The sequence below is a fragment of the Dermacentor silvarum genome, chromosome 7, assembly GCF_013339745.2.
Source record: "Dermacentor silvarum isolate Dsil-2018 chromosome 7, BIME_Dsil_1.4, whole genome shotgun sequence".
Classification (NCBI taxonomy): Eukaryota; Metazoa; Arthropoda; class Arachnida; order Ixodida; family Ixodidae; genus Dermacentor; species Dermacentor silvarum.
In genome coordinates, this window is record NC_051160.1 from 53292650 (window position 1) to 53319200 (window position 26551).

General features: G+C 44.9%; 1 protein-coding gene across 3 annotated transcripts; it reads right to left on the bottom strand.

Moving 5' to 3' along the window:
• Positions 1–1978: 1978 nt before the first annotated feature.
• Positions 1979–26282, bottom strand: LOC119458022 (tubulin-specific chaperone E). Of its 3 annotated transcripts, XM_049670677.1 has the most exons (14): positions 26184–26282; positions 24753–24872; positions 23152–23236; positions 21155–21361; positions 19115–19303; positions 17435–17537; positions 16380–16555; positions 15088–15217; positions 10528–10677; positions 8749–8896; positions 8366–8428; positions 6546–6605; positions 5099–5189; positions 1979–2312 (listed from the first exon to the last, which is right to left on the bottom strand). In XM_049670677.1, the coding sequence occupies exons 2-14, from the start codon at positions 24850–24852 to the stop codon at positions 2291–2293; spliced, it is 1524 nt and encodes a 507-aa protein (XP_049526634.1). In that variant the 5' UTR covers positions 24853–24872; positions 26184–26282; the 3' UTR covers positions 1979–2290. The 3 variants fall into 3 exon arrangements, with proteins under 3 accessions (XP_049526634.1, XP_037575739.1, XP_049526633.1); XM_037719811.2 differs by lacking the exon at positions 26184–26282 and having other exon boundaries at positions 5107–5189; positions 24753–25057; XM_049670676.1 differs by lacking the exon at positions 26184–26282 and having other exon boundaries at positions 24753–25055.
• Positions 26283–26551: the final 269 nt, after the last annotated feature.

The following is a 26551-nucleotide window of genomic DNA, read 5'->3' on the forward strand; positions in this document are numbered from 1 at the left end:
CTGTGCTGGAAGCATGCGGAGCAAGACACATCCGATGTGGTTTTGGAGCATATAGCACAGCAGTGGCACCAACTTCCTGACATCACACTATCCATGCCAACACACTGTTGGTGAGAGGGGCTTCAAAGCAGAGACTTCAAAATGAAATTTCGATTTAAAATTGTGGCAGTGATAGCCCAATTTTTCGCCTGCGAGAAACCATATTGGCCTCTCTACTCTCGGTTATAATGATAAACTGAAAATAGTGGGGCAACCATGGCATGGCCCCTTTAACACACTATCTTCCTAAACGCACGCCTCCACTAAAACAAGCAAGAAATATTTATTAAATGTAGCATATGCCATAATATCTTTGCAACAAGTGTGCATTTTCATAAAATTAGCACGCGCCTGTCGTCATAAAAATACCATTTCTGACAAGGCAGCCTATCCCTTGGCACAAAGCCTGGCTGTGCACATGGGTGCCGTTACAAACTACGGCACACCACATGATGTCCATGCCATGTTTGACGGCTTCGTTTGACTACTTACGCACATACATAAGTTTCATCACAGGTCTAACTTGGGGCCACAGCTGTGCAAAGCCAACTTTGCACAATGTGTACCGTATTTTCATTTGTAAGGCGGTCACGATTATAAGGTGTGCCAGTTGGAGGAGCCAAGAAAAATAAGTATGCACACTAAAATAAGGCGATATAGAGTAGCCGACGGATTATTCAGACTCGGCAGGGATTGCCCAAAATACTAAATTACTAACACAGCTAAAACGCAAAATGGCAACCATGAAATATGGGGGGAAGGGAGCTCCAACAAGTGGAGTACGGGTTACAAGTAAATTTTTGCCTTTAGGTGTGCTTCACGGCCGCATGCGCTGTCGTAAAGCCACACTACAAGGGATATGCACGCTGCCGTGAAGCCACACCTAAAGGCAAAATTCGCGTACCTATAAACAGGGGGTGACTTTGCAGCAAGAGATTCTGGGAAGAAGCTTCGCCTTATATTCGAATACGGTACTTTACTTGCTAGATGCAACACACAAGGGTTGAGTGCATATACCTAAAAACTAATGCTGACATCACAACAGCTAGTTTTTCTACAAGCTGCTAAGGCAACATTGCACTCTGACAATGGCAACAGCACATTGAAGTGGTTTGCTTGGCAAAAAAGATGAATACTTGCATGAAGGGCTGAGCACAGTATTAATTTCATACAGCTAAGGAGCCCACCCTAAAAACAACTTGAGTATATCAAAGTTGCCTATACAAATGTTCACGTTACTGCAGAAATCTAGGGCAGCTATATCTGAAGGGCTGCACAAAATTGCAAGACAATAGGGTCTGTATGGAATTCTGAGACAGCCAGAAACATTATGCTAAATAAAATGCATCAAGTCACAATTTATAATGTTATGATTTAATACAGGCATTGCTTTTCAGACAGTGGGAACACCTTCTATGTCTTATTACTCAATTACCTGTTCAACTATATTACAGGTTTCCTGCCCCCACGAGTACCTTGAAATTGCATTTTGCAAAGGCCTGTATATATGTATAAATGTATATATATGCTGCCCCCTAGTCTCATGTGAGGAAGCTATCAAGGAGCATATGAGCGATATTGATAAGTTAGCTGTAACAAAACACAGCAAACCTTCACAGAAGGTCTCCGCACGAAACAAGTACAGTCGGGAACCTCGTTGATACGATCTTCACAGGAACCGGAAAATAAAGCGTATCCATGCCAAAATCGTATCATCCAATGCATTATCCAACCAAATCATATTATCGGGGAAAAAAAAAAAGCATCATCCCGAAAAACGTATATTACGCAGAATCGTATCAGCGAGGTTCCACTGTACACTAGCGGATAGGCTGACGATATAAAAAAAAAAGCAAGCGAGGTTACAAGGTTTTCCTTATGTTCTAACATCTCTCGCAATGCACACCACGCACACGGACAGCAATGCTTCACTGCAGTGTAGCAGCAAACAAAATGGCAGATGTGGTTGATGACGTCTTGACACGCACTAGCCTTCACAGGCTAAACGAAACAGAAAGATGATGGAGGGTCGCTCTGTCACATCGAATACGGTGCGCTTGCAACAGTGATCGAGGTAGCTGGTCTACATGACACGGCACGAGCACAGCAGTGGAGTGTACCCATTTAGCCATCACAACACTTCGTTCCAAACACTTCACGCCCAACACACGACGTGCGCACCCCTACCAACGCACATAGATGCGACTGCCATCGGTGATGTCATAGAAGCTGAGGTCACGGCGTTCCTTGTCTAGCACTGACTCCTTTCCTTCCTGGAGAAGGACAAGAGGAAGTTGAGATGTAGTCGAGCAAGGACATCAGCACGGACATGAGACACTTATTATGTATGAGAATACAATGACAAAGATAAATTAGCAACGCAGAACTTGGATCCAGAAATGATGGTGCCAATACCAGCTCCACAATGGTAGCATGACAATACAATGTTGCACAAGTTGGGGAGACGTGTAAACAGTTCTTCCAGCTAAGCAACCATTTGATTTGCACTAAAAAATATGTACAGTGGAATCTTGACGATATGAACCTCACGGGGTCACGAAAAATATTCGTATTAGCCGAAATTCGTATCATCGAAACACAATTAAAACTAGCTAAATTAAAGAGTCGGAGGTGAACTCACTGAGGCACACGCACGTAAAAAGCATTTACAGTATAGATCACCTATAACGTAACCGTTTATAGTGCAGAACTGGCTACAACGCGGGCCTTTTCCGACTCCCGTTACCCTCCATAGAACTCCATGTATACGCATACCGCTTACAGTGCAGCCGCGTGAGACGAAATACCGGTTATAATGCGGCTTGCGCGGGAAAATCTCGCCGATAAGGGCGGTAGCAAGCACGCTTCTCAACGAGGTGCGCCCACCGATGGAGAGGAGATCAATGAGGGCAATGGGCATGAGTCCAAGGGCAATAAAATTGTCGCCGCGCTCTGTATGTGCGAGTGAAAGCGCGCCTTTCGCGCGGGGGACGCGCGCCTTCGCAGAGAGCGAACGCACAGCGGAGAGCTAACAAGAATGCGGCCCGAGCACAGCAGCCACTCCGTCCGATGGCCCGCGGAAAAGGAGGAAAAGCACAAAAGCAACAAAAGCGCCACCGCTTCAACTCTTCGCGCCCAGTAGCGGCCTCCGCGCCGTCCGGCGCCGCGTCTGCGCCTTCGCACCAAAAGAGAAAGCACGTGACTGCGTGCTGTTCTATTTTGCGGCCATCGGTGGGGCGGCGTTTATTCGTATCAACCGACGCAGGTCGAAAATCGATTCGCAACAACCGTTCTCTAGCATGTTGCAAAGTAATAGGGCTTGGCCGGGACCACAGAAAAATTTGTATCATCCGGAAATTCGTATTAGCCGTGATCGTATCATCGAGATTCCACTGTATATGGTGGCACATTTTGGCATATCTTGTTTACTACCATGCTTGGATGCAGCACTGGCCTGTTTTGACCAGAGTAATTCCAACTACGCGTCTGTGGAGGAGAGGGACCGAAAAAAGTAATTGGCTCAGTGAAAGGAACAGTGGCGCTGCGCCATCTGTTCCTTATGGCGAGACACGACAAGTTTTGTGTTTCAGTAAATTGAGGCCACTTATACAGCAGTGGAATGGAAAGCTGGGCAAGTATGTACAGATCAATTTTCTTGTAGAATTCAGCAGGCATAAGTGATGAAAGTTCACTAGAAAAATCAACTCGCACGTAATAAAACAGAATTGTTTCATATCTAAAATAACACCTCTGTTAGCCACCCCATCAATGGCACTGTTTGACAAAAGAATACAAATTTTTGAACACCTGACTAGCTTTTACGGACATGTTTACAGTGGTGGGAATGGCCAAGCACATTCTGGAGCAGATTTTCTAGCAGTCAACAAGATGATTTTGTATTGTTATAGCGGGACACTATTCTAGCGCATCAAAACTGGTTACAGAGTACCGGTACAAATTATCACGAGTATTCCTAGGAAGGTGATCTGCGTACGTGACCACTCACAAACAAATTAAAACCATCATGTGTCCACACTGAGTCAACCAGCATGCTCAAAAAAAGCAAATACTGTGCATCTCAAGCGTGTAAAGCAAGCCACGCAACGGCACAAAAAACTCACGGCAATACAGTCAGATGGCCATTTGAGAAATTTTATTTGAGGCCTTAAGACACCTAGCTAGTAAAATGGCCAAGCTACAAATCCGCTGCGTTACAAACACACACAGATAAGACTCGACACAGCAAAGCAGCTATAACAAAATGCTGTTATATGCCGTTATATAACAAAATGCCGCGTCAAACGCGTCGTCGGTAGAGGAACACCTATTTCTCCAAGGCCACACCGTCGGTACGAAGCACCAGTGCGGGACACACCAAAAATGCGTAATGGGCCGCGCACACACTAATATGCCCGACAGCACTTCATCCTAAACTAGGCACAACTCGCGAATATGGCACAGAGTTCCCTAATGGGGGACCGCAAGCATGTGTGAGTGTGCGCTGGACGGATTAGCTCAGTGACCCTTGTGCTCATTTACCTTTATGAATGGCACGAGATGTGGCGGTACTCTTTATGTAAGGTAGTGGCAACCGCCACCTGGCACTGACCGCAACTCCTCTTTGTCGTGGCCTCCGAGATTACGCAGTGCGGCTCGTCCTGTAGCAGCTTCTCTTATTTGTAGCATGGATGTAGCAGCTTTAACAGAATTTAGCAGACCGGAGCAATTGTAGCAGATTTTCCACCACTGCGTTTACCACGTCTGTTCTGCGATGCCGGAATACCCTGCTGCTTGTTGCATACATTTTGTCCCTTTATTCCTTCACGATTCCCCCAGTTTATTTCGTGATTTACTAGAAATAGAACAAAATTAGCTGCGAATCGGTGCCTCTGTCCATGTGTTCCTTCCTTTCGTGCTCATGTCGCTTCCGCACGACGAATTCCACAAGAATACGAGTCATTTAATACCGCCTCTGAGATGATGGAAGTAACTGACAAGGATAAACATAGACCGTCTGCCCTGAGAAACTGCTTGCAACATATCCTTCTACACCACTCACCTCAAGACTTGCCAGGGAAGGCAGAAGCGGCTTCCTTTCCGAGGGAACAGCTGCATCACCAGGGCTTTCAGCTTCTCCACCGACATGGACACTACACCAAAATCAGGGCAAGACACATAACACCATAACATGCATAACTGTGCCTTCCTTTCAGCAATTTTGTGTAATGTTTGTAAGCATGCTATGAACACACCACACTCGCACATACATAATGCAACTACAAAATATAATGCAAGGGGGGAGATTTCTGGCTACTTGTAAAATGAAATCAGGAAATTGATGTTACAATAACAATGAGGAGTAACTATGCATAATGCAGTTGCGCCAAATCGCTTAAAATAGGGGCTTTCAGCACAGGGCAGGGCCCTCGTCTACCAATGGTAGCTAAATTAAGCATTGCCAAGAAAATCACAGCGTATATCACCATGACTTGGCACTTAAATAAAAAAAAATTTTATTATGGGGTTTTACGTACCAAAACCACAATCTGATTATGAGGCACGCCATAGTGGGGGACTCCGGAAATTTGGACCACCTGGGGTTCTTGCACCTAAATTCACCTAAATCTGCACCTAAATCTAAGTACACGGGTGTTTTTGCATTTCACCCCCATCGAAATGCGGCCGCCGTGGCCGAGATTCGATCCCGCGTCCTTGTGCTCAGCAGCCCAAAACCATAGCCACTGAGCAACCACGGCGGGTAGTTAAAACAACAGATGATGGCACAGCGCTATCAGATAAACACGCATTGCGTGTTCTGAAGAAATGATACAGCATGATGATGCTCTGGTATAATGTCTATGATGATGATTCGAGTGAGTCTTCATGCAAATGACCTCACACTAACAATGAAAGTCATTGATACACGAGTTTTACCATAAACGTTTGCTACAGAAAATGTAAGAATTTTCTAGAGAACAATGCTCTGATTTACTACAAGTGTCCATTCCTGGAACTACAATGATGTTTCTACCCTGCTTGTGCGCATCATTTATATTGCTGCACATAGACGAGTTTTATGCCGCATTAATACCTTTTCAGACATCAACAGCCCACAGGTGATATTTATGGTTAAGGGAAAACACTGGGAATGCCAGAGATGGAAATTCAAGACAATGAGCAACATGAGAACTTGTCTTTTTCACGGCCTTGAAAAAGACAAGTCCACTTGTCGAATTGTTGGCTCCTGCTCTCACCTTGTTCTCGTGTTGCTCATAATTAATGATTATTAAGGTTGTTTAAATAAAAATCGCATATCACATTGCGGTTCAAACCTGCCGCAACTTACAGCCTCTGTGGCACTGATGTCGCCCTCGTAGTTGTGCTGCAATTTGTTTGAAAGCAACAACACAGAGCAGTGCTACCCAAACTTGAAGATCTGATCCTTAAATTGAAACTGGGTTGCACTGACCAAGTGTGACCAATGGAGGTTGGCTCTCAGTACTTACACGGTAGGCGCTTCCTGATTGGTCCTCGATCAGGTTCCTGGGGCGCATGAATTTCAACAGCTGGAGGGAGCGCACTTGTCAAGGAGCATGTGACGAGTTGACAAGATTGAGGCAACAAGCAGAACATAGGGACTACTGTAGATCCATTACCAGAGAGCCTCTAAGCACATACAGTCTACGCACATCATGTTAAACACAAGAACAAGCTGACTGACCGACAGTGTTTAATGTTCCCAGGTGACATCTGGGCTTTTACAAAAATTCCCATTGTGAAGGGCGCTGGGTTGGTTCCAGGGTTCTTTAATCCATGCTGAAATCTAAGCGCACAAATGTTTTTGCATTCCGCTTCCCAATGGAATGTGTAATCTTGAGCTCAGAAGCATAAAGTCATTGTGACCGAGCCAGCGTGCCGAGTACGAAGTGTGACAGATTAAGACACGCTTTAACGTTCCACAATACAGCTTACTACATTACCCGCAACTTTAAAATGGCATTGCAGGAATTAAGCTAAGGATGTTCAAATGGCGAGATTTCCTAATCAAATCAAATACAAATATTCAAGAAAAACAACTTTTGAACATTGAATCAAGTCCCAGGTATGTACATACGTATTTTCTCAATTATAAAGTGCAATACAGGGTTTGTCCGAAAAGTAATGTCAGTGATTATATTGTGAAGCGACTATTCATTGCAGCGTGCTACGACCAGTTGGGATTGGTGGAGAGGGAAGTTAGCTTACGCAAGCGCGGTCACTTCATCGTCTGCTACAAACTGGAGAGTAAGGACGGGCTTTTCGGTGAAACTCATCATTTCCCGTGCAAGCCACAGTGCAGCGCTCGTTGCAACAAAGGATTGCCTTCAAGATTTGTGTGAAACTCGGCAAGTCCACAGTGGAACTATTTCCTATGATAAAGACGGCCTCGGGTGATAATTGTTGGTCAGAACGTCAAGTCTACCAGTGGCGCTTGAAAACGGGACATTTTACAAAGTCAAAGAGGCTTGCACCAAGGCTTTAGTCTAAAGGACATTTCTGAGGAAGCCTACCGTGACGCCTTTGATGCCTGGAAATCTCACTGGAAGCGATGTATCGACACAGGAGGAGCCTATTTTGAAACCTTTTAATGTGTTGTACTGATCCGATCCATCACTTTTTTTTATTTGACTCACTGACACCTTTCGGACATACCCTGTATAAAGGTTACGTGGAGTCTACTCGGTAAAACGAAAAAGACTTGTGTTATTTAGGATATCTACTGCTGTTCACAACTTATGCTCAACTGAGGAGCTTGCAAATAAGGAAACTGAAACATGATCGCATCTGGTGCACCATGAAAATGGCAGTAATGCAATGCAGGAAAAGCAAGTGTAATACTACAGCACCATACATTTTTTAGAGAGAATGGGAACAACATGGCAAGATTGTCTGAATGATAAACTGCCTTGCCTAAATTGCAAAAGCAAACTTGTATAGGCTGCCTAAAGGCTAGACATCCTCACTCAGCAACCGAAGCCTCTCTACAGCAACAGAATCATTTGGAATTGTCGACAATTGCACTGACTTTTTCCCTGCGGACTCCAATAAGCATCATCCCTTATATTCGAATAGAAAAATAATATTTAAAAACATTGAATAGTGAATACTCAAATTGAACATATACCAAACAGCAAGGACTATTCTATTCGTATTTGAAATTTCAGGTATTTGCATTCCTTTAAACTAAAATAGAAAAAGGGAAATGCTTAAAGTCTACGAGAGAATTTCACACTGTAGCAGTTGTGGTACGGCAGGTGACACAAATAACTTAAGACGGAAAGGATACTGATGACCCTCTTGTTTAATGACGACGTTTTGCCATCTGGCACAGTTTCCGGTGCTCCATAGGCTGAAAAAAAGGAAAAATACAAAAATAAATGATACAAGTCAGACCAGTTAAAATTCCATCTCCATAAATAGCAGTATAGTAGCTCATACAGAACCATGGTTAGAGATGTCAAATTTTACCTTACAAATCTTGGTCAGGATGAACAACACGAGCTAAGATCATGCTAAGACAAAGAGGGAATAGGCCAATATGCCTGCAGGATTAAAACTTTTTAATGCTCAAAGTGAAGCCATTTGTTCCAGTCAAACCTCAATGTGACGAGCTTTGGTCTACCGGAATCTCTGGTTCAACACTACAGACTAGAAAGAGGAAGGACTCACTTTTGAGAAGGCTGAGGAACCTAGGATGTTCACGGAGGAACTCTGGAGAAGGTGTGCCCCCTTCTGCAGTTCCACCACACTGGACCCACAATGGAAAGAACCGGTTTACGTAGTAGATGCCAGCTTCACGCCTTTCATCTCTTGTGACCTGGACAGTATCGGATGGACTAATGCAATGGCAGCTCCCCTTTAGCTACACTGATTGAGTGATCAGCTGAATATGCAGGATCAAAGAAGGATCAAAGATCTTAAGTTACAGTGAAAACTGGCCACGCAATATGGCGACAGTTGGTGTTCTCACTGTCATAAGACCTCTGGCTTGCTTACCTCATGCACAACACCATGAAAAATTTCTGAGATCTTGGTACTGTAGTAGACATGCCATTATATAAACTTCTGCAATACGACGCCGAGAAACTTTTTTTAAAAACCAAGAGAGTCGTCCTACCACAAGAAATAAACTTGATTCTGTCATTTAGTACACCTATATTTGCCACTTAGCATACATGGATTTTGTCTAAAATATCTACATTGTGGTGCCACGACAAAACCCAAATACAGTCAACAATAGATTTTTCGAATGTGCCCGATAACTTGGATGCCTCCACGCCACCGCCATGTCTCCCACAGAGCCAATGGAAACTTCGGACGCTGAAACCCTTAGCCATTCGATTGTTCCGACTTTTTGCCATGACCGCAGGTCTGATACATCATAACTGAAGTCACCACCACTGCCATTTTTATTATCTCGCAGCACTGAACCAGCGCTCTCGCACGCCGATCCGCTAGCAGCCGTAGCCACGTCAGCATCGACTCCCAACTTTGTCATCCTTTCCTATGGCTTTGAAGTGCGGAAAGTACGGCAAGGGTCAAGCGTTGCATAATGCCGATTCCAGAAAGTCAGCTTTTCGCCGCAATACAGCGGTGTTACTTCGGTTAAGCATATGCATTCCATTGCAGTGAAGCACACCAGGAGCAGAAAGGAGCCACTGTCACGGGACACAGTATGTTTCCTTTAATTATACACGCGTATACCTGCAGTCTCCTATCACAGTACGAGCACCGATACACCTAATAAGTATACTGGCAGGCCTTCAGACCCGTTTCGGACATGCCTGTGGTGATTTGAGCCCTTGAGGACCATAAAAGTCATGCCTTCATTTTTTGGACTGCCCAACCTTTTGGATGTTTTGCGGCCCCTACCTAGTCTGAAAAATCAGACGGCTGTAATCATGTGAATCTGTGAGTCTAACCACTGTTACAAGGTTATTGCACAGTGCAAGACGCATCTACATGCGTCCGAAATTTCCAGAATGTTGTCGCCGATCGTATAGTGAAAGAGTATAGAGAATCAGATTGTGCATGTGACATGAATGGTGGCATACATTCTGAAACATACACGAGCTCCAGCAATAACGCTCGAATGTGCGATGCATCATGCATAAACAGCCAACGCACTTCCTATAGGTCAGATTTCAACAACCAATGACTGTGTCCGCAGTTACTGCTGCGCTTCGAGTGTTACTTGTTTTTCCAGGCCCAAGTTCGCCCAATAAAGAGTTAGATTCACTGTCACCAGTACATGAAAACTAATACTGGTGAGAATAATTTCATATTTACTTCATTATATCTAATAATTTGTTATATCAGGGATCGACTGCATTCACTCCACATGACCATGACAGGATGCTGTGTGTGCTGGTTTGTTCAATGAAAACGTGAGCAAACGCGCATTTTAGTGACCCTTTGGGAAGGCCTGTGCTGGCCTCAAATACTGACCGCCATTCTGTCGAGGAGCTGCAGGTTTCCCAGGTGAGCCACCAGGAGGCAGCGTGAGATGTGCCGCCTCTCACGGACTGTCACAGGGTTCCCTTTCACAAACAGATCCTCCAGACGCGCCAGCTTGTTCAGCTCCGCTATGCTGACCCACTGCAACAATGAGAACAATGGCACGGCATTTGTCATCCATTACATCTGGCTGCATTATTTGTTGGGCCTAACTGCAGGCATCACACTAGTTTAATCGACAAGATACAATGCAAAGTTAGGCGCACAGAATTTAATTGTCAGGTGGACATTTATTGCCGTACTTGTTCCTCGTCTGCATATTACCATTATCATATTTCTTCATCACTACCCGTGTGTACCCATCATCATCATCGCGGGCTGCGCCTGGGATTTTTGCCGAGTCTCTCAGGCACAATAAAGATTAGCCAAATTGCTTCCTCCCATTACACTGATTTGGACATAAATGTTAGCAATTGCCTGTGTATGCACATCCGTGCATAATCAGTGTTCTTACTGTCTGTGTTTCTTGACACAACTTTCAACTGTGGTTGTGTCCGACTTTTGTCTTATGATATGCAGAATGTTATTTTTTCCAAGTCAATTTTGCTGTTAAACATTTTCGATTCACCCCTCACAAGTATCTTATATTTTTTGACAAATTCTTAATTTATCATTACTCTTGACAATTTGAACCTGGGTTATATCATCATTGTTCATAATGTTCTTGTACTGAACCTCTATCTATTACAAACCTCGAAAGTCTCAAAAACTAGTCGATATATCATGAAATAGGTATGGTGTTCTATGGGTCAAAGCTATCACATCTGCAAGCTGTGAGGTAGACTTTTCTTTCCTTACACAGTTCTGCCATTTTCACATCTTGAAAGCATGTAGAGGTGTTTTTAAAGCTTTTCATTTTGCACCAGCCACTCATACTTTTCCTATGTTACTGCTTCCTGACTGTGCTAATCCCTGTTGCCAGAGCACTTCGTGATGAAATTTGTATTACTTTGTTCAGGTGGACAACCTGTCACAACAGTGGCCTTAGCAGACTGGTTTAATACAAGTATGGTGACTATTAAGCTTGTCAGCTTAACTATTCTGGCACGGCTGAACATGGAAATACACTCGCCTAGCTCTAGTGACTTTGAGAGGCAGTTTTGCTGTTAAATACTTTCACTAATATTTTACATTTCGACAAATACCTGACATTATTTCGCTAAGTTAATTATTTTATGATTATTCAATCACATTGAGCCCAAGAAAAATACTCAATTTCATTAAATTCTACTGTGCACTTTTTGCACATGAATACTCTGTATTTGTTGTCTCATGTTCCCTATGAGGTCTTTATTCTTGTGTTTATACAAATGCACTGCGCGAAAGGCATTCGGATGTTAGCAGCAACAAGCATTGATTACGGGGACCATGCAAAACCTTGCTCGGAGGCACCATTTTTTTGCTCTAAATTATTTTTCTGCATGTCAAAGAAGTAAGAGCAAAAGGAATATGATAATTAAAGCAAACAAACCCAAGTCATTGGTTGCAAAAACTTCAAAATAAGGCAGAACATCGTTCATACGTTTTGGAAAAGAATGCGAGAAAAAACATACTAACCAAGAAAACGTATGATCCGAAGTAACTAAAAATGTCACAGGCTCAACTGTATTTGACATCTACGAAATGCAAAGTGCTGCGTGAATTATTGCGCACGAGGCACGAGACGTCGATAAGCATTGAGCTGGTGTGGCTTCAGTGACCCGAGACACATTTTGTTGTTTTCCTATTGCGTAGTGTTTAACCCTTTGAGGGTCGAATTGTTTTGCCAAATGCGAACCCCCAGGGTCGATTTTTTTTATTGCTGATTTAAATTCTTCGAAAGAATCTATTTCGAAAAAATATGGTCGTAATTTTTTTAAAGTGACAGTAAAGTGAGGAAAAAATCGTTTGTGTTCTAAAATACACAATGTCTATTCGTGAATAAGAAGATAAGCGCGCTGAAAAATGGTTGTGTGCACGTCCGGAAACCGAAACAAGTGAGAAGCCTTCGTCTTATCGCCAACAAGGGGCTATAGAGCTTTTGTGGTCTCCAAAAAGGGAACTGCAAAAATGGCAGCATCGTTTGTGTATGTAGGCGGCTGCCTGGGAACAGGTGTAATCGCGCCGCGGTGGGCGAAAAACGATCGAGTAACAAGCGGTCACCCTTTGAGAGATTTGAAACCAGATAGCCATCAGTTTAGTGCAACAAGCGGGATCCGCCGCAGGAGAAAACCGTTGCCGCCGGTGCCGCGCGCGCTCGGATGCGCAAGCGAGAGCTGACGCGCTGTTGCCATAAAAAAAAAAAAAAAAAAAGAAAAAGAAAAAAAAAAAACGGAGAGCCATTGGCGCAAGTAAAAATTGCACGTCTTCCCGTCGAGTGGCAGCACATACCAAGCGAAAGAAATGATAGAAAGAAGAGCGGTGTTCTGTGGAAGAGCGCACTTGCCGCCGCCGCCGCGCGCGCGCGCCGGGATGCGCGAGCGGTAGCTGACGCGCCGTTGCCATAAAAAAAAAAAAAAAGGCAGTGGCGCAAGTAAAAATTCCACGTGTTCCCGTCAAGTGGCAGCACATACCAAGCGCAAGAAATAATCGAAAGAATCGTGCACTTCGCCGCCGCGCGCGCGCGCGTGCGCCCGGATACGTGAGCGACAGCCGACGCGCCCTTGCAAAAAAAAAAAAAAAAAACGGCGAGGCATTGGCGCAAGTAAAAAATTCCACGTGTTTCCGTCGAGTGGCAGCACATGCCAAGCAAAAGAAATGATCGAAAGAGGCGCGCTTTTTAAATGTACAAGCGATACCGTACATGTACGCCATTGACCATTTTGAGGGTGTTCGCGGAGGTCGTACATGTACGATATTGACCCTGAAAGGGTTAAGGACAGCGACAGGAAGCCAAAACGAAATCCAGTTGGTGGGCAATGCCGACTGCCGCTGAATCGAAATTTGACGCTCACATCGCGCCACCTGCAGCTGGGAACAGCAGCACGTTTGGATTATCGCCTACTAAAAGCGTGCAGTACGCTACCAACGGCACTACGCCCCAGGCACTGTAAAACAATTAGGCGAAGAAGCTTATCGCAATGAGTTTGGCGGCTATAGCAGTGAAAGCGGCGTGCGACGACCCGGGAGGAGAATTGCTGGTACCAGATTCAGAAACTGAGGGCGCGCCGGCGTTTTCATGTGAAACGGGCGGGCGAGTATTGCGGGGAAGCTGATGCGGCGAGCAGCTACTATTTTCAATGGCGCGCGCCTTGCGCCTTTTCTTGTTTGCATAGGATCTAGTGGCCGGAAAACGCATACGATCACAGTCTGCAGCAGGGAACGGCGGCGTGTTTGGATTATCAGCTATTAAAAGCATGCAGTAAGCTTCCAACAGCACCACGTGCTATGAATCCGATAGTCAAAGATGCTTATCGCAACAGGGTTGGTGGCGACAGCTGTGAATGCGGCGTGCGACGACCCCGGAGGCAATTTGCTGGTACCGGAATAAGAAACTGAGTTTACGCCGGCGTTCTTACGCGAGAGGGGCGGGCGAGTATTGCGGTGAAGCTTCCGCTGCGGGCAACTATATACTGTTCTCGATCGTACGCACCTCGTGCATTTTCTTATTTGCATGGAATCTAACATCCCGAGAATGTATCATACGATCTCAGTTTGGCGATGTACTGAACGTTGGTGCAGAAAAATCCTATTTTCCAGCAATGTATGAACCGGGAAAAAACAAGCATAACTCTAATCATTCTTTGCGTTCTTGATCGTGAACATTGGCGCCGGGAAATTATATGGAACGGGATGGTATCAACAAGGTTCTACTGTACCACTAAAATGGGAGTCACCCTCAACTAGAATTCTCTGGGCTTGCGACGCCACGTTCTCCCATGAAGTAGAACTGCAGTACCCAATAGCACCAAGGCATTGACATTATGCAGCGAAACTTGACATACCATGGTTGCCAAGCCTGCTCAGCCTTCTTGATGGCATCGTTTCTATGACTACAACAGCTTCCGTGAGGCACAGCAGTTGGTGCGCCATATGCTCGCCATGTTGATGGCAGAGTTTAACATGGTTACACTTTCGGCAGAGCTGCTGCGATAAGGCAATAATTAAAACAGTTGTAAAACATAATGTCGTAGTTTTTTTTTTCGCAACACTGGCAATATTGTGTGAATTTAAATCACACATTACATTTTTAACCAGTAATCATAGTGGCGTAGATTAGCGTCACATCCATTGCACTAAGTGCCCAGAATCGGCACACTGTAATGGTGCTATAGGTGGTGCCCAAAACTCGTCATCAATGATGTGTTTCTGGCTCCCGCAATCTTTTCCGCCGCATGCAACCAGCAAAATCATAGCCTTTAAGGTCCGCATTTTTTATCCACAGGGCGCCACCAGTGTGGCATTGATTTGGAGACCACCTATTAGTGACGCCCACCAAGATTTCTCAGGTGCACCTGAAGGGTCCCTCTAATAAAAGATAGAGCATTGTAACAATCACAACTTTCGGCCCACCTCTTCAAGACGGTTGTTGTGAAGGTTCAGTATCACCAGGTTGGCAAACAATGGGGTTTTCTGGCCCGGCGGTGTATCCGGGAACGAGATGCTTGTCAGGTCGCAGTCAGCCAGTGACAGGCTTTTTAACCTGAGCAGAAGAGAGCAATGAATTAGATCACTTCAACTCTCCTGCTTGCAACACTGAGCAACAAATGCTGAAGCAGCTAGCACACAGGCATCACAGCTCAACAAACCTGCTAATCTGCATCTAGTAAGCAAGAAATATCCCAAACGTGTATAGTTTTTATCAGCTGATACAAGAGCGCCTAGAAAATCCCATATGGGCAGTACAGTTTCTTATAATACTAGTACAGCAGACTTCCATTAATCCAATCCCAACTGAGAGTCCCGACTGGTGCTCATGCATCTCTATGGGCCCAAACTTTCATTATGTCAATCATAAAATTGGCCTTCGCAAGATAATTTGAACTTCACTTGTCAGCACGCACGTGCCTGAGCCCTATAGTGACCCCTTTGGCAGCAGCATCTGTCTCAGCGAAGCTTAGGCCACAGTGAATGCGTTGAACATACACCACCTCCCATTGAAAACACCTATTTTTCAGCCTGCTAAAGAGAATTTTTAAGCAATAACCGTAGCTCACAATGTGTGATTACAGCATTCACCCGATTCTAATGCGTGCCTCTTTTTTGAAGAAAACTGGGTCGAAAATCGCCTGGATGGTGCAATCGAACTGCCTTCGCGACGTTCGTATGCTCTACTACATAACATGCATGTATCGCGGTGAAGACGACTTTAAAAACAATGTGACAAAGCTGACTTTAGGAAACCGGCCACCAATGTGCAAGACATATTGTGGGCTGGTTTGCGTCGTTGCTCTCAGAGTCAAAGTCTAGACGAAAGGACAGCATCCTCAGACTCATTGCTGCTCGATCCATCAATAAAATCAACCGCAGACATAACAGAATCGCAAGATCTGCGATCTTTCGAACCGCACACCCAGCTTCCGGAGACAGCCATTATTGCTTTCTACTTTGATCATCGTGAAACTTCAAAGCACATTAAAAAATCAAGCCAAGCAGGAAAAAGCAAACTGGTTAGGAAACAAAAATATAGTTCTCCTCCTGCACATCCGATGGTGCAGTGTGTCCATGAGTGGCACAGAAGGTCTCGAAAGCTGCGTTTCAAACCATCGATGGCAGGCTAACGATGCCCACTGGGTGCAGTAGGGAAAGACTTAACGGCCTTTCAACTGCAAGGCCTGGAATTCCACACAGGCACACCAGCTCACCTTGGCAAATGCCCCAGATGGCAGACAGTCTCCCAGGAGGAGATAGGGTTGTCCTGTAGCGACAGGCGTTCGAGCTGCTGAAACAGCATCTCGGGTGGCGGCCGCAGAACGCTGATGCCGTTCAGCGACAGAACCAGATTCTCGACCCAGGGCCACATCTCTGCACACTGCAGGGCCTGTAGTAGGAAAAGGACGTTTCCAACTGTGACACTCTACAGCTCCCCCAACTTCCAAGAAAAGAAGAACCATTGCAATTTATTTAAAATGACACTGCACACAACAATGTGTGGCTTCTATCAATCACCTTATTTAGGGTCAAGAATGTTTTTGCAGTCGACCTCTGTTGTTTTGATCTTGATGGCATCGACAAAATTGATGTAATTATTTAGCGGGCTGAATTAGAAGCATAAAAACATCCGAACACACCACTGCTTCACTCGACAGTATTTACCTGAGCCTAATGCACACTTAGTTTTTATGACTTCATAGTACAAAAAAATTGGCCCAAATGATTTTACACGATAGAAAATATAGCATGCCTAAAATTCCCTGAACCTGGAAGTTACAAATCTGATTAAATCTGATTAAATTTAAACTTACACTTTTTGGATAGCATAGATATAGAGCAGCCTCCATGCAAAATTTTATGTTTGGAACACAAGTGTATGTGTCACGAAAGACTGGTAAACGTCGACGTTTGTGATACCAAAACTTAAAAATCCTGTCCCATTACCGCTGACTGACAGTGTCGCATGACTGACAACGTGCAACTCCTCGGCACGACCTCCAAGATAAGCCCCCATTCGCCTGCGCCGAGCTAAAAGATCTCAGAGGCAAAGTGCTGAGACTTGTGTCATATCCGTGAACCACACGGTGCACGCGTTGTCTGCTTAGGTGCTACTTAAAGACTTGGTAAAGCCCTACAGCTTTACCAAGATTGGTTCAGTAGTATATACTACACATTTATTGCCAATTTAGCCAAAGCTAAATTTTGTTTTAGTTGGCCTTCCAAGACTTCGCTACCCACGAAATGGGGAAATGCAGATGACACCCACCTGGTCCCAGCTGTAGCCAACACCCCGCAGGACCATCTGCCGAACAGACCGGAAGTAGTCCCGAAGCTCTGCCGGCTCCTTTGGTATCTCCAGCATGTTCTTGCTGCAACAGAGAGCAACAACTTGGCACGATGGTATGAAATGGTATGGCAACAATGAAGCAAGACGGTGCATGGTAACTGATGAGGCCAAGTGCATGCCGTAGTCGCAGGTGCAACATGAAGTGGGCAACATCTGCCACTACACCCCGTTTCAAACTTGGCAGACAGGGATGCGGAAGCTAAGCAAGTAATGTGGTGATGGAAGTCTCACTCTGCATGGTTCTCAGTGCAGTTGTTTTCAATCTAGGAAGCTCTTTGCCGAATAACTACAGGACATAGACAAGTTACAGCGGTTAGTTTGCAAAGTGTAAATGAGATGGTACTACTGACCCAGACGCCACACGACACCATACGATGCCTTCTGAGTGCAGCGGAATGCCTGAATGCCTCCGTGATGTAGGTGCTTCTATAATTGTAGGTCACACATACTACTGTATACAGCTCATACCACTTATAACATAACAGATCATACTGCAAGACCGGTTATAATGCGGTCTTTTCTGACTCCTGTTTTATTTTCCCATAGAACTCAATGTATATGCAAACCGCTTGTACAGCACCCACGCGAGATGAAGTATCAGTTATAATGCGGTTGCTGCAAAATCGCATAGGCAAGTGCAGCAGTGAGCATGGGTCTCAACAATGTGCGCCGGATGGGGGGAGATGCGGCGGCAGTGCGCTGGCTTATGGTGCACGGGGGTTGCGTAGGGGCGTGCAAATATCAAAATCAGAGAGTAAACGAGGATAGCCGATATTCTAATTGACATTATGAGGGGAAATGGAGCTGGGCAGGCCATGTAATGCGTGGAATGGATAACCGGTGCACCATTAGAGTTACAGAATGGATACCAAGGGAAGTGCAGTCGAGGACGGCAGAAAGCTAGGTGCGGTGATGAAGTTAGTAAATTTGTAGGCGCAAGTTGGAATCAGCTAGCGCAAGACAGGGGTAATTGGAGATCGCAGGGAGAGGCCTTCGTCCTGCAGTGGACATAAATAGTATAGGCTGATGATGCGTACATTAAAGCGTGATGAGATTGTTGTTCGAATGTTTGTCCTGAGCACGCCACACCGCAGAGGTAACACCAGCAAGGTGCTTCAAGATGATTACAACGTTGCGTTGTGTAAAAGTTATTCAGAAGCCAACAACGGTAACCTAACGACGCTGCTGGCTGAAGTGGATGAACTTTTTAACAGTGCGTCAGAGGATGCGGCCTTCGATGTCTTAAGAGTGAAGTGCAATAATTGTCGGTTTCCTGCGCCTAAAAGGAGTGTTGGTTCAAGTTTTATTCTGCTAATAAAAATTTTTACAGAAATTTAGTGCCCTGAAATGGGCAAGTACAGCACTTCACAATGAATGTACAAGCGTGCGTAATCACGTTTCATCATGCCAACCAAGTTAATAAAGGTACGTCTTATACACAGGTGCATCTTATACCCTAACACTCTTTTTTTTTTCCCCAAAAGTCGCGAAAACTAGGAGGCATGACTTACACGCTGGACCAATCAATCATCCCAATAACTAGCTGAACCAAAAAATTGGTCGGTGCTATAGACACGAGGAGGAGCCTGTTGTGCTCACCTGAGGTGCAGTTCCGACAGGTACGGCAGCTGACGGGTGATCTGTGCCACTTGTTCCCACGTCGACAACATGGTGTGTGTGAGCACCAGGCATTGAAGCTTGGGCACCAGGCCCGCCAGCTCACCATCATTGCCAGGCCGGTCCACGGGCATATTTGCCAGGACCACCTCACGGATAGTCTCGCCACGGCTGCAAAGTGCAGAGCATAAAAGGCCCATGTTCCCAACCTGTTCTGGTCTAAATTCAGAGAGCAGAAAAAACACCCAAAATGAGAATGCAAACGATCCCAGTGCTATCCTGAGGTGGGAAATATATTGAGAAAACTAACAGGTACTAGGGGCCCTGAACCACTTTTTATCGAAGTCGAGATGTGCACTTGAAGCTAAAAGACTATTTCTTTCTTTCTTTCAGAAATACTATGCCACAAGAAGTACTTCAATGCGTTCAGCAGATGCAGAATTATTGGTAATCAAACATCCCCTAGTGGTGCTTCCTCTCCTTTTTCAATGACTTGCACTGAGAAGGCTACAGCGGAGCAGGGCATGCCCACAACACTCCGCCTATTGAACGTCATCATGACGAGCAGTTCAAATTTTATTTGGATATACACGTAGTTGCCACTACTTCCCATTTTGGTGCCTACGACGCGCCAAATGCAGTTGTCCTTAGCGAGTCGCAATGCACGCAGTCAGCAGACTCGTCGCAGCGGCCGCAGTACCTTCGCTATGTAACAGACCACAGCTACATGCAACTGTAGGGCATATGCGCAGCGTTTGCTCTGCACGACAGGGCTTGAGTGAGCGCTCATATGCTCCAGTGCTCCGAAGCCCCACGAGTTAGTGCGCGTCGGCGTCTCGTGCGCAACGATCCACATTACGTAGATGTCAACTACAGTTGAGTCTGTCAAATTTTCTAGCTACTTTGTATCGTACATTTTCTTGGTTAAAACGTTTTTTTCTCGCGCTCTTTTCCAAAACATATGAACGAGGTTCTACTGTACATGATGCTTTCAAGAAATAAAATTTTGTTGCAAGTCGGTGCTTTGCCCTCGTTTACGTTCTTCTCGTCCCCATTTTGTTTCCACACCGTGAATTTGCCTCACTGATCACCAACTAGCCCAGTCACATACTCGGACGTAAAGTCAAGCTGGAGCTTCCCTCTGCAACAGATGAATCACGCTTGCACTGGAGCTCTGCTCACATGTCCCCAATTGTTCCATAATCCATTCTTAGGATGGCTCCCATCCGAACTAGTACGTGCTAGTTCATGACATGGTGAATTCAGCATGCAACACGGGCACGTCGCAGAAGTGGGTTGCATGTTCTTTTTTCTCTGCCTGTCCATGCTGCTTGCCACATTTTTCTGCTTTGGACGCAGCGTGTTCTCACATTTCCAGTATAATTCCAGTTTTGTGAGCTCACGGCGCTTATGTTTCTTTGTCTTTTTTTTTTCAGTTCTTGCACTACACCTTTTCTTTGTCAATGCAGAAAAAGATGCATCAATACAATTTTGCTGCATGGAGACAGTATATAGACAAGCACTTCAGGGATCAACATAACAGCACATCTCATGAAGCCATATTCAGGTTGGACTTGTGACAAATGCAAATGAATACAGTTGTGCAACTGCAGGCCTTCACCCCCCCATTCCATCGCCTTTAACAGTATTTCGTTTTCCTCACAACCGCAAATAAAACACAGCAGTGACAAGGCCTGCACTTAAGTTTTTATGCACAGATTTCTACCTAATGCTTCAAATCAGTCACTTGTTTTTTTTTTACACAAGTGAAACAACGTTTCAAGTTATACTGGCTTTATTACTACTGAAGTGAACCTTTTAAGAGGCTGCCATACCGTAGTCTTGACAATAACCATTGCACACGCTTCAAGTGCACCAGACTATGCAGGATTGACAATCAAAAGCCCAACTCACTAGGACGTTCATGAGTGCTATCAACCGAACAATCAAAGGACTATGCCTAAGCAGAATTGAACACTCCTGAAACTTTGCCAGCATCCCACCCCTGCCAAGTCCACGCACCTGAGAATGGCGGTGATCTTCTCGGGGCCGACAAACTGAACAGTCCGGTTCGGCGTGAACTGCAAGAGCAGCACATCTTGGTCTTCACTGAGGCTGGGTGCCTCTAGATCGGATAGGGTTGAGAAGTACTTCTCGCGCACAGCATCCGCCACGCTCAGCGTCCGCTCCACCTTCTGCGGACGAATGAACGATCCGCCTGTCTCCGACCTGCATACCGACAAGAGGTCAATACGAGCCTTAGCTACCAATATAGTTTCTTGGTCACACATCTTCAGCCTAACCAATGTTGCTTCTTGTTGAGAAAATCTGCATGTTTGAATCACATGTAATTTCCTGTAATAGGCCATATATTAGCTGCATAGAGTATTAGTCCAAGAATTTTGTATGTACTCTTTGTATTGCTTCAGCTTTATAAATAAACCTCATTTTAACTGAGACAGAACTTTCGATTTTTTTTTTTTCAAATGTAGTCGGTGGACAAAAATTTACATATGTACATACTCGAAACATTGTTGGGCCCTACGGCCATTGCGGTTAGTGTCAGGTTCATAGATGGTACCTTCATTTCACTTCTGCATGTAAATTAAAAATGAGCTGTACTTATACAACTGAATTTCACACGACCATCCAGTACATACAAAATACCTGGACCTGGCTTATGCGTCTAGTATGTGGTGCAATCACATGTAGATCAAACGTGCACAGGTTTTCTCAACAAGAAACAACTGTTCAAAAAAAAAAGAAAAAAAAAGATCGACTGAAGAGAGACAGGGCTAATACATTTGATGATTGGACATGCAAAATTGTTTACAAGCAAGGCCAAATCATCTGGCAACTTTTACTTCAACTAGCACTTTGTTCCAAGTTATTGTGCCGAAAAGCTATAATAATCACCCCTCATAACCACTGCTACAATTAGGAAGCTTTAAATTAACATTACTTGCTTGCCTGGACATTGCACATCTGCTCACATTCGTAGTGGCAACAATTATGAGTTCATTTGACTCTCAATGTGTCCACAAATGAGCCATACCGAAAGCTGTCATCATCATGCCTTCATGACAATGATACAATTTATTCTGTTGAGGATGGAACATAAAAACAAATTGTTCATTGCTTAATCTCATTATGTGCTTAAGCTCTTACTTTTTTTTTTTTTTTTTGAGTGACACATTTAACTTCCTAAGGTAACTTGCAGCTCCTAAGGTAACTTGCAGCTCAAGTTGTACCATTAAACCCTGAAGAATATTTTTTTTTTCTCATAGAAACAGTACAAAATGGCTTTCTTTATGACCTGAAATACTTTGAAAACATCATTAAAACACAAAAAGATCTCTTAAATCCTTGTATGTATAGCAAATAATTATTTACGATTATGAACTGCCCCCTTCACTCTCTGGAACTTTGTGAAAAAGATTGTTTGGACTGTAGTGTTTCTCCACTGATGCTGTGCAATCTACTGCATACCACTAGCGGGTATGATAGTGCTCAAAACACAAATTGTGTTTCTACACCAGGTTATGGTTTTCTTACGAGTATTTTTTAGCAGACGACGCAATGGCACGTCCGTGTCAGGATCACTAGCTGCCATCTAGCGTGAAAAAAATAGAAGCACAGACGATGGAACGGCTGCCACCAATCAAAGCTGTCAAAGAAAAAAGACCCTTTGACAGCCGCATTTTGTTATAAGCCATACAGAAAGTAGTGAAATGCATGACAAGGTGAGCTCATTATAAGCCAAATAGTAGCAATTGCTTATGACGAGCTGAGGCCATCGAGATCCCTGAAGGGGTTAAGGCACAATTCAGTACGAGGGGCAAACATCTCCATCACACCAAGAATGTTGTGAAATGTGTCAATTATTAAAAACGTCCTCTTTCAGTTCTGAAGAAACACTACCATCAAGGCACACGAGGACTTAACATATGCACTGAGGCCTTATATGGTACTATATTCAAAGTGCCTGTAACATCTTTCCATTAAATTTGCCAGCTCACCTTGTTTGAAAGTACTGGACACCATTGTGGCATCCATTGTGCTTGCCACGGTATGGGTCTTCCCATTCAATGCCCAGCCATGTGCCTGCAATCGTGACAGAAATAATGCGCACAAAAATTTCAAGATCTCGTCATTTACAATGACAATGGCACAATTCAAGTAATGACGTAATTGCAACCTACGTTAGCACAATTTATAATCGCACCAATTGCAGTGGCACAAGCCTGTTTCTTCTTGCATGGGGAATGAGGATCTCACATAACAAACTCCAAGGGTAGCACAGAAATGTTATGACAACACTACGCGTGATGGTCCAGCACTGACCAGCTCTTTCGACACAATCCATTAATCACACGTAGGTTAAAGTGGTACTTACTAAATTTCTTCGCTGGAAGACAGCAAGAAAGCACGGATACAGCAAAGCAAAACTTAGTTCTTAATGACATGTTGCTGAGTGTTTTTCTCTGAAGCGAATGCACCATTTAAAGATAGCTTGAGACTAAAGTCGTGCATGGCTGTTGAGAAGTAAAATTTAATTATATAACTCTTCCTTTTGGTGGACGCTTTGCAGATTGCAGGAGATGAAAACCAACACAGGAAAAATGCATACTACAGAAAGTGAAACAGTCGGGATCCCAAGAGTGTAAATTTCACAGAAGTGAAGACACTTAATTTGTGCGTAATATGGTGAGTAGCGCTTTTCTAGGAGAGCAGCCATTTGTGACCAACGTGGTTACGCTACCACTGTCAGTCACTGGTGTGAATAACCCCTTACCTCCAACGAAAATTTTCAAAATGCACGGGAAGTACTAGATAAAAGGATCGAACAATAGTGAAAGCACGATTCATACTGACATGTTGCTTGTGAAGCACACCCTTATCAATTTAGCGGTTGTAAGTTTTCACACTCAGCAAGCATTTCTGTGATTAGCATGTCGATAGCAAAAAAAAAAAAAGAGAAAGAGAGCTGTAGTCACAACTGCAAATCACAGTACATTGCATCTACACTCCTTGGCTTGGCTGCACCACTAGGAGAAAAGGGTGTAAAAACTGCGACTCAGAAAGCTGTACACCCTATCACAAATCAAGGCCAGTTGGCCTTGGGTTTTTGTGTAATACGGTGTACATTACTGAGCCAGTTACTTACACCGGTGTCAAAGTTACTCTGTCAAGAATGCAAGCAAATCCTACTGCTGCTGAGCCTGCCGAGTTCCTCTATTATAGTGAAAATCTGCCACATCCAATTTAAGTGGGCTACTTAATCCGGAAATAACCCCGTAGCAAACACTTAACACGTGAAAGCTGCTGCAGTATTAGTGATTCAAACAGCACTTGACGTGTATATAGACGCCAGCAGCCAATCTCTGCAAGGACAGCAGCGTTGCCACATACCAGTGTCACAAATCCAGTGCCTTGCTTTACAGTTCTGCGGAAATTAATAGATGATGTATATAAATTTTGGCCTAAAACACTCATATAGCCCTTCCTCTGTGATGCAGCACACGACAGTTGGAGACCCATTAAAATGAGACCTTGCGTTTCACACGAAGGAAAGCGAAACAACACAAGACGAAACAAGAAGGCAGCAGCGCCGTCTTACCCTTGGTGTCGACTACCGGTCCGCAGTAGCGTACCACGCCGTAGTGACCGTCGCAGGAGACGCGCGTGCCGACGGCCACTTCTTCGAGCTGCTCGCCCATGATCCGAGTTTAGCGCGCATCTGAAATAAACACACGCGCGCGCGCCGATCCATGTGGCGTGAAATGGGTCACGCCGAGGTTTACTTTACTCTGTATTCTGCAGTACGCTCCGAGCGCAAAAGTTTCCACCGCTTTGCGAAACAGGCCTAGTGAGGGAGGAGGAGGGAAGAGATTTGAGTGCTAGAAGGGCTAGAAGCGCCGCCGCGCCCAAGACATTCGCACAAACCGCTTCCCATATCTTGACCATCTCATCACCTTAGAGCTTTCTCTAGTGATCTCATTGCGACAATTAAAACCGCAACACACGCGCTTTTCTCGACACGGCTGTCCCTGAAAATCTCCAGCGTTATTTGCAAGATTTAACCGCAATGAACTGCTGTTAGAAACACCCTTTGTTTAGCATGTTGACTGGTTCGCACATCCAAGACGTCTGCTGGTAATGAAACGTAGTAAGCAAGTGGTGTTTCAGGAAGATATGGGGTTGATCACAAGGCGCGTTACTACAATACGTCGTGTTTACGGTAACAGGCGGTACCGCATGTGGTGATTATCAATTAAATGGAAGGATGTCTTTTGCAAACAACACTGCCGTTCAATGGCAGAAATGAACGTGAAAAAAAAAAAAAAGAAGAAGAAGAACATCTCCCAAAACACTTCAATCACTGCAGGTAGCAACGCTTCCCGTTTTCACCACGCAATGCGGGTGCTGGCGCTGGCTGGTACGCGGATTGCAGTGAAGAAGCATGACGCACGACTGACAATACTGCTCACGGCGGGTGATCGAAAACACGACAATTTGAAATGAAAGAAAAAAGAAATGGGCACCTAAAATTATGAATCAGCTACAACCGAAAGCACGCGATACGAGCATGACACGGATACAACTATTTTCGAAAAATCGTACAGAGTCAAGCATCCGTGCTTACAAAACGACGTGGGTGCGCGTTCGCGTAGGTGAAACTGCGATCGGGTTTAGTTTTAACACAGGACGGACAAAATTGAGAACCCCCTACGAAGCAGACCGAAAGCGACAAGCGCACGTGAAAGCAACGAGCCGTCGGCCAGGCAGACGCCAACGAAAGTAAACGAAGAGGCACCAACGACGGGGGCAACCTACATTTTCCCATGGAAAACGTCCAAAATATCGCGCGACAGTCTAGGTTAGCGGAGCGCCGTGTCAACTCGATCGCCGCTCGGGATGCTTTCGTCTCGGAACAGCCAGCTCAAGAAAGCTTTGCGAGCGCACAACACGCGAAAACATCGAGCTCTTTGTTGTGCAAGCGGTGATTAAACAACGCATCGCATGGTACGCGCAGGTAGGTTCTACGCACAGAGTGTAATCCTCGGGCTGGGTGAAGGTCGTCCCTCGTCGGAGCACCAGACTTCGCTTGCTTCGGTCCTCTTCCGAATCCCGAAGTTTCCGCTCCTCATGCTCCGATGGCCTCACGTTGTTAGGGGCAGCGGCTCTAGGCAGTCTATCCCTGCACGATGTTGTCTTGCGCGATAACGCATTACACTAGAGCGCGAGCGTGCAGCAGTTTCCACTCCAAGAACAAAGAGACTGCGGAGACTGTTTACAAGGCGCAACGAAGAAAACATCCAAAACAGCTGAGCCGAAATTTTGACGGAAGTGGAAGTGGCTTCGCGCAGCGACCGCGACGTCTGTTGGACGATGGAGCAAAAGCTACCAGCGGCCGGT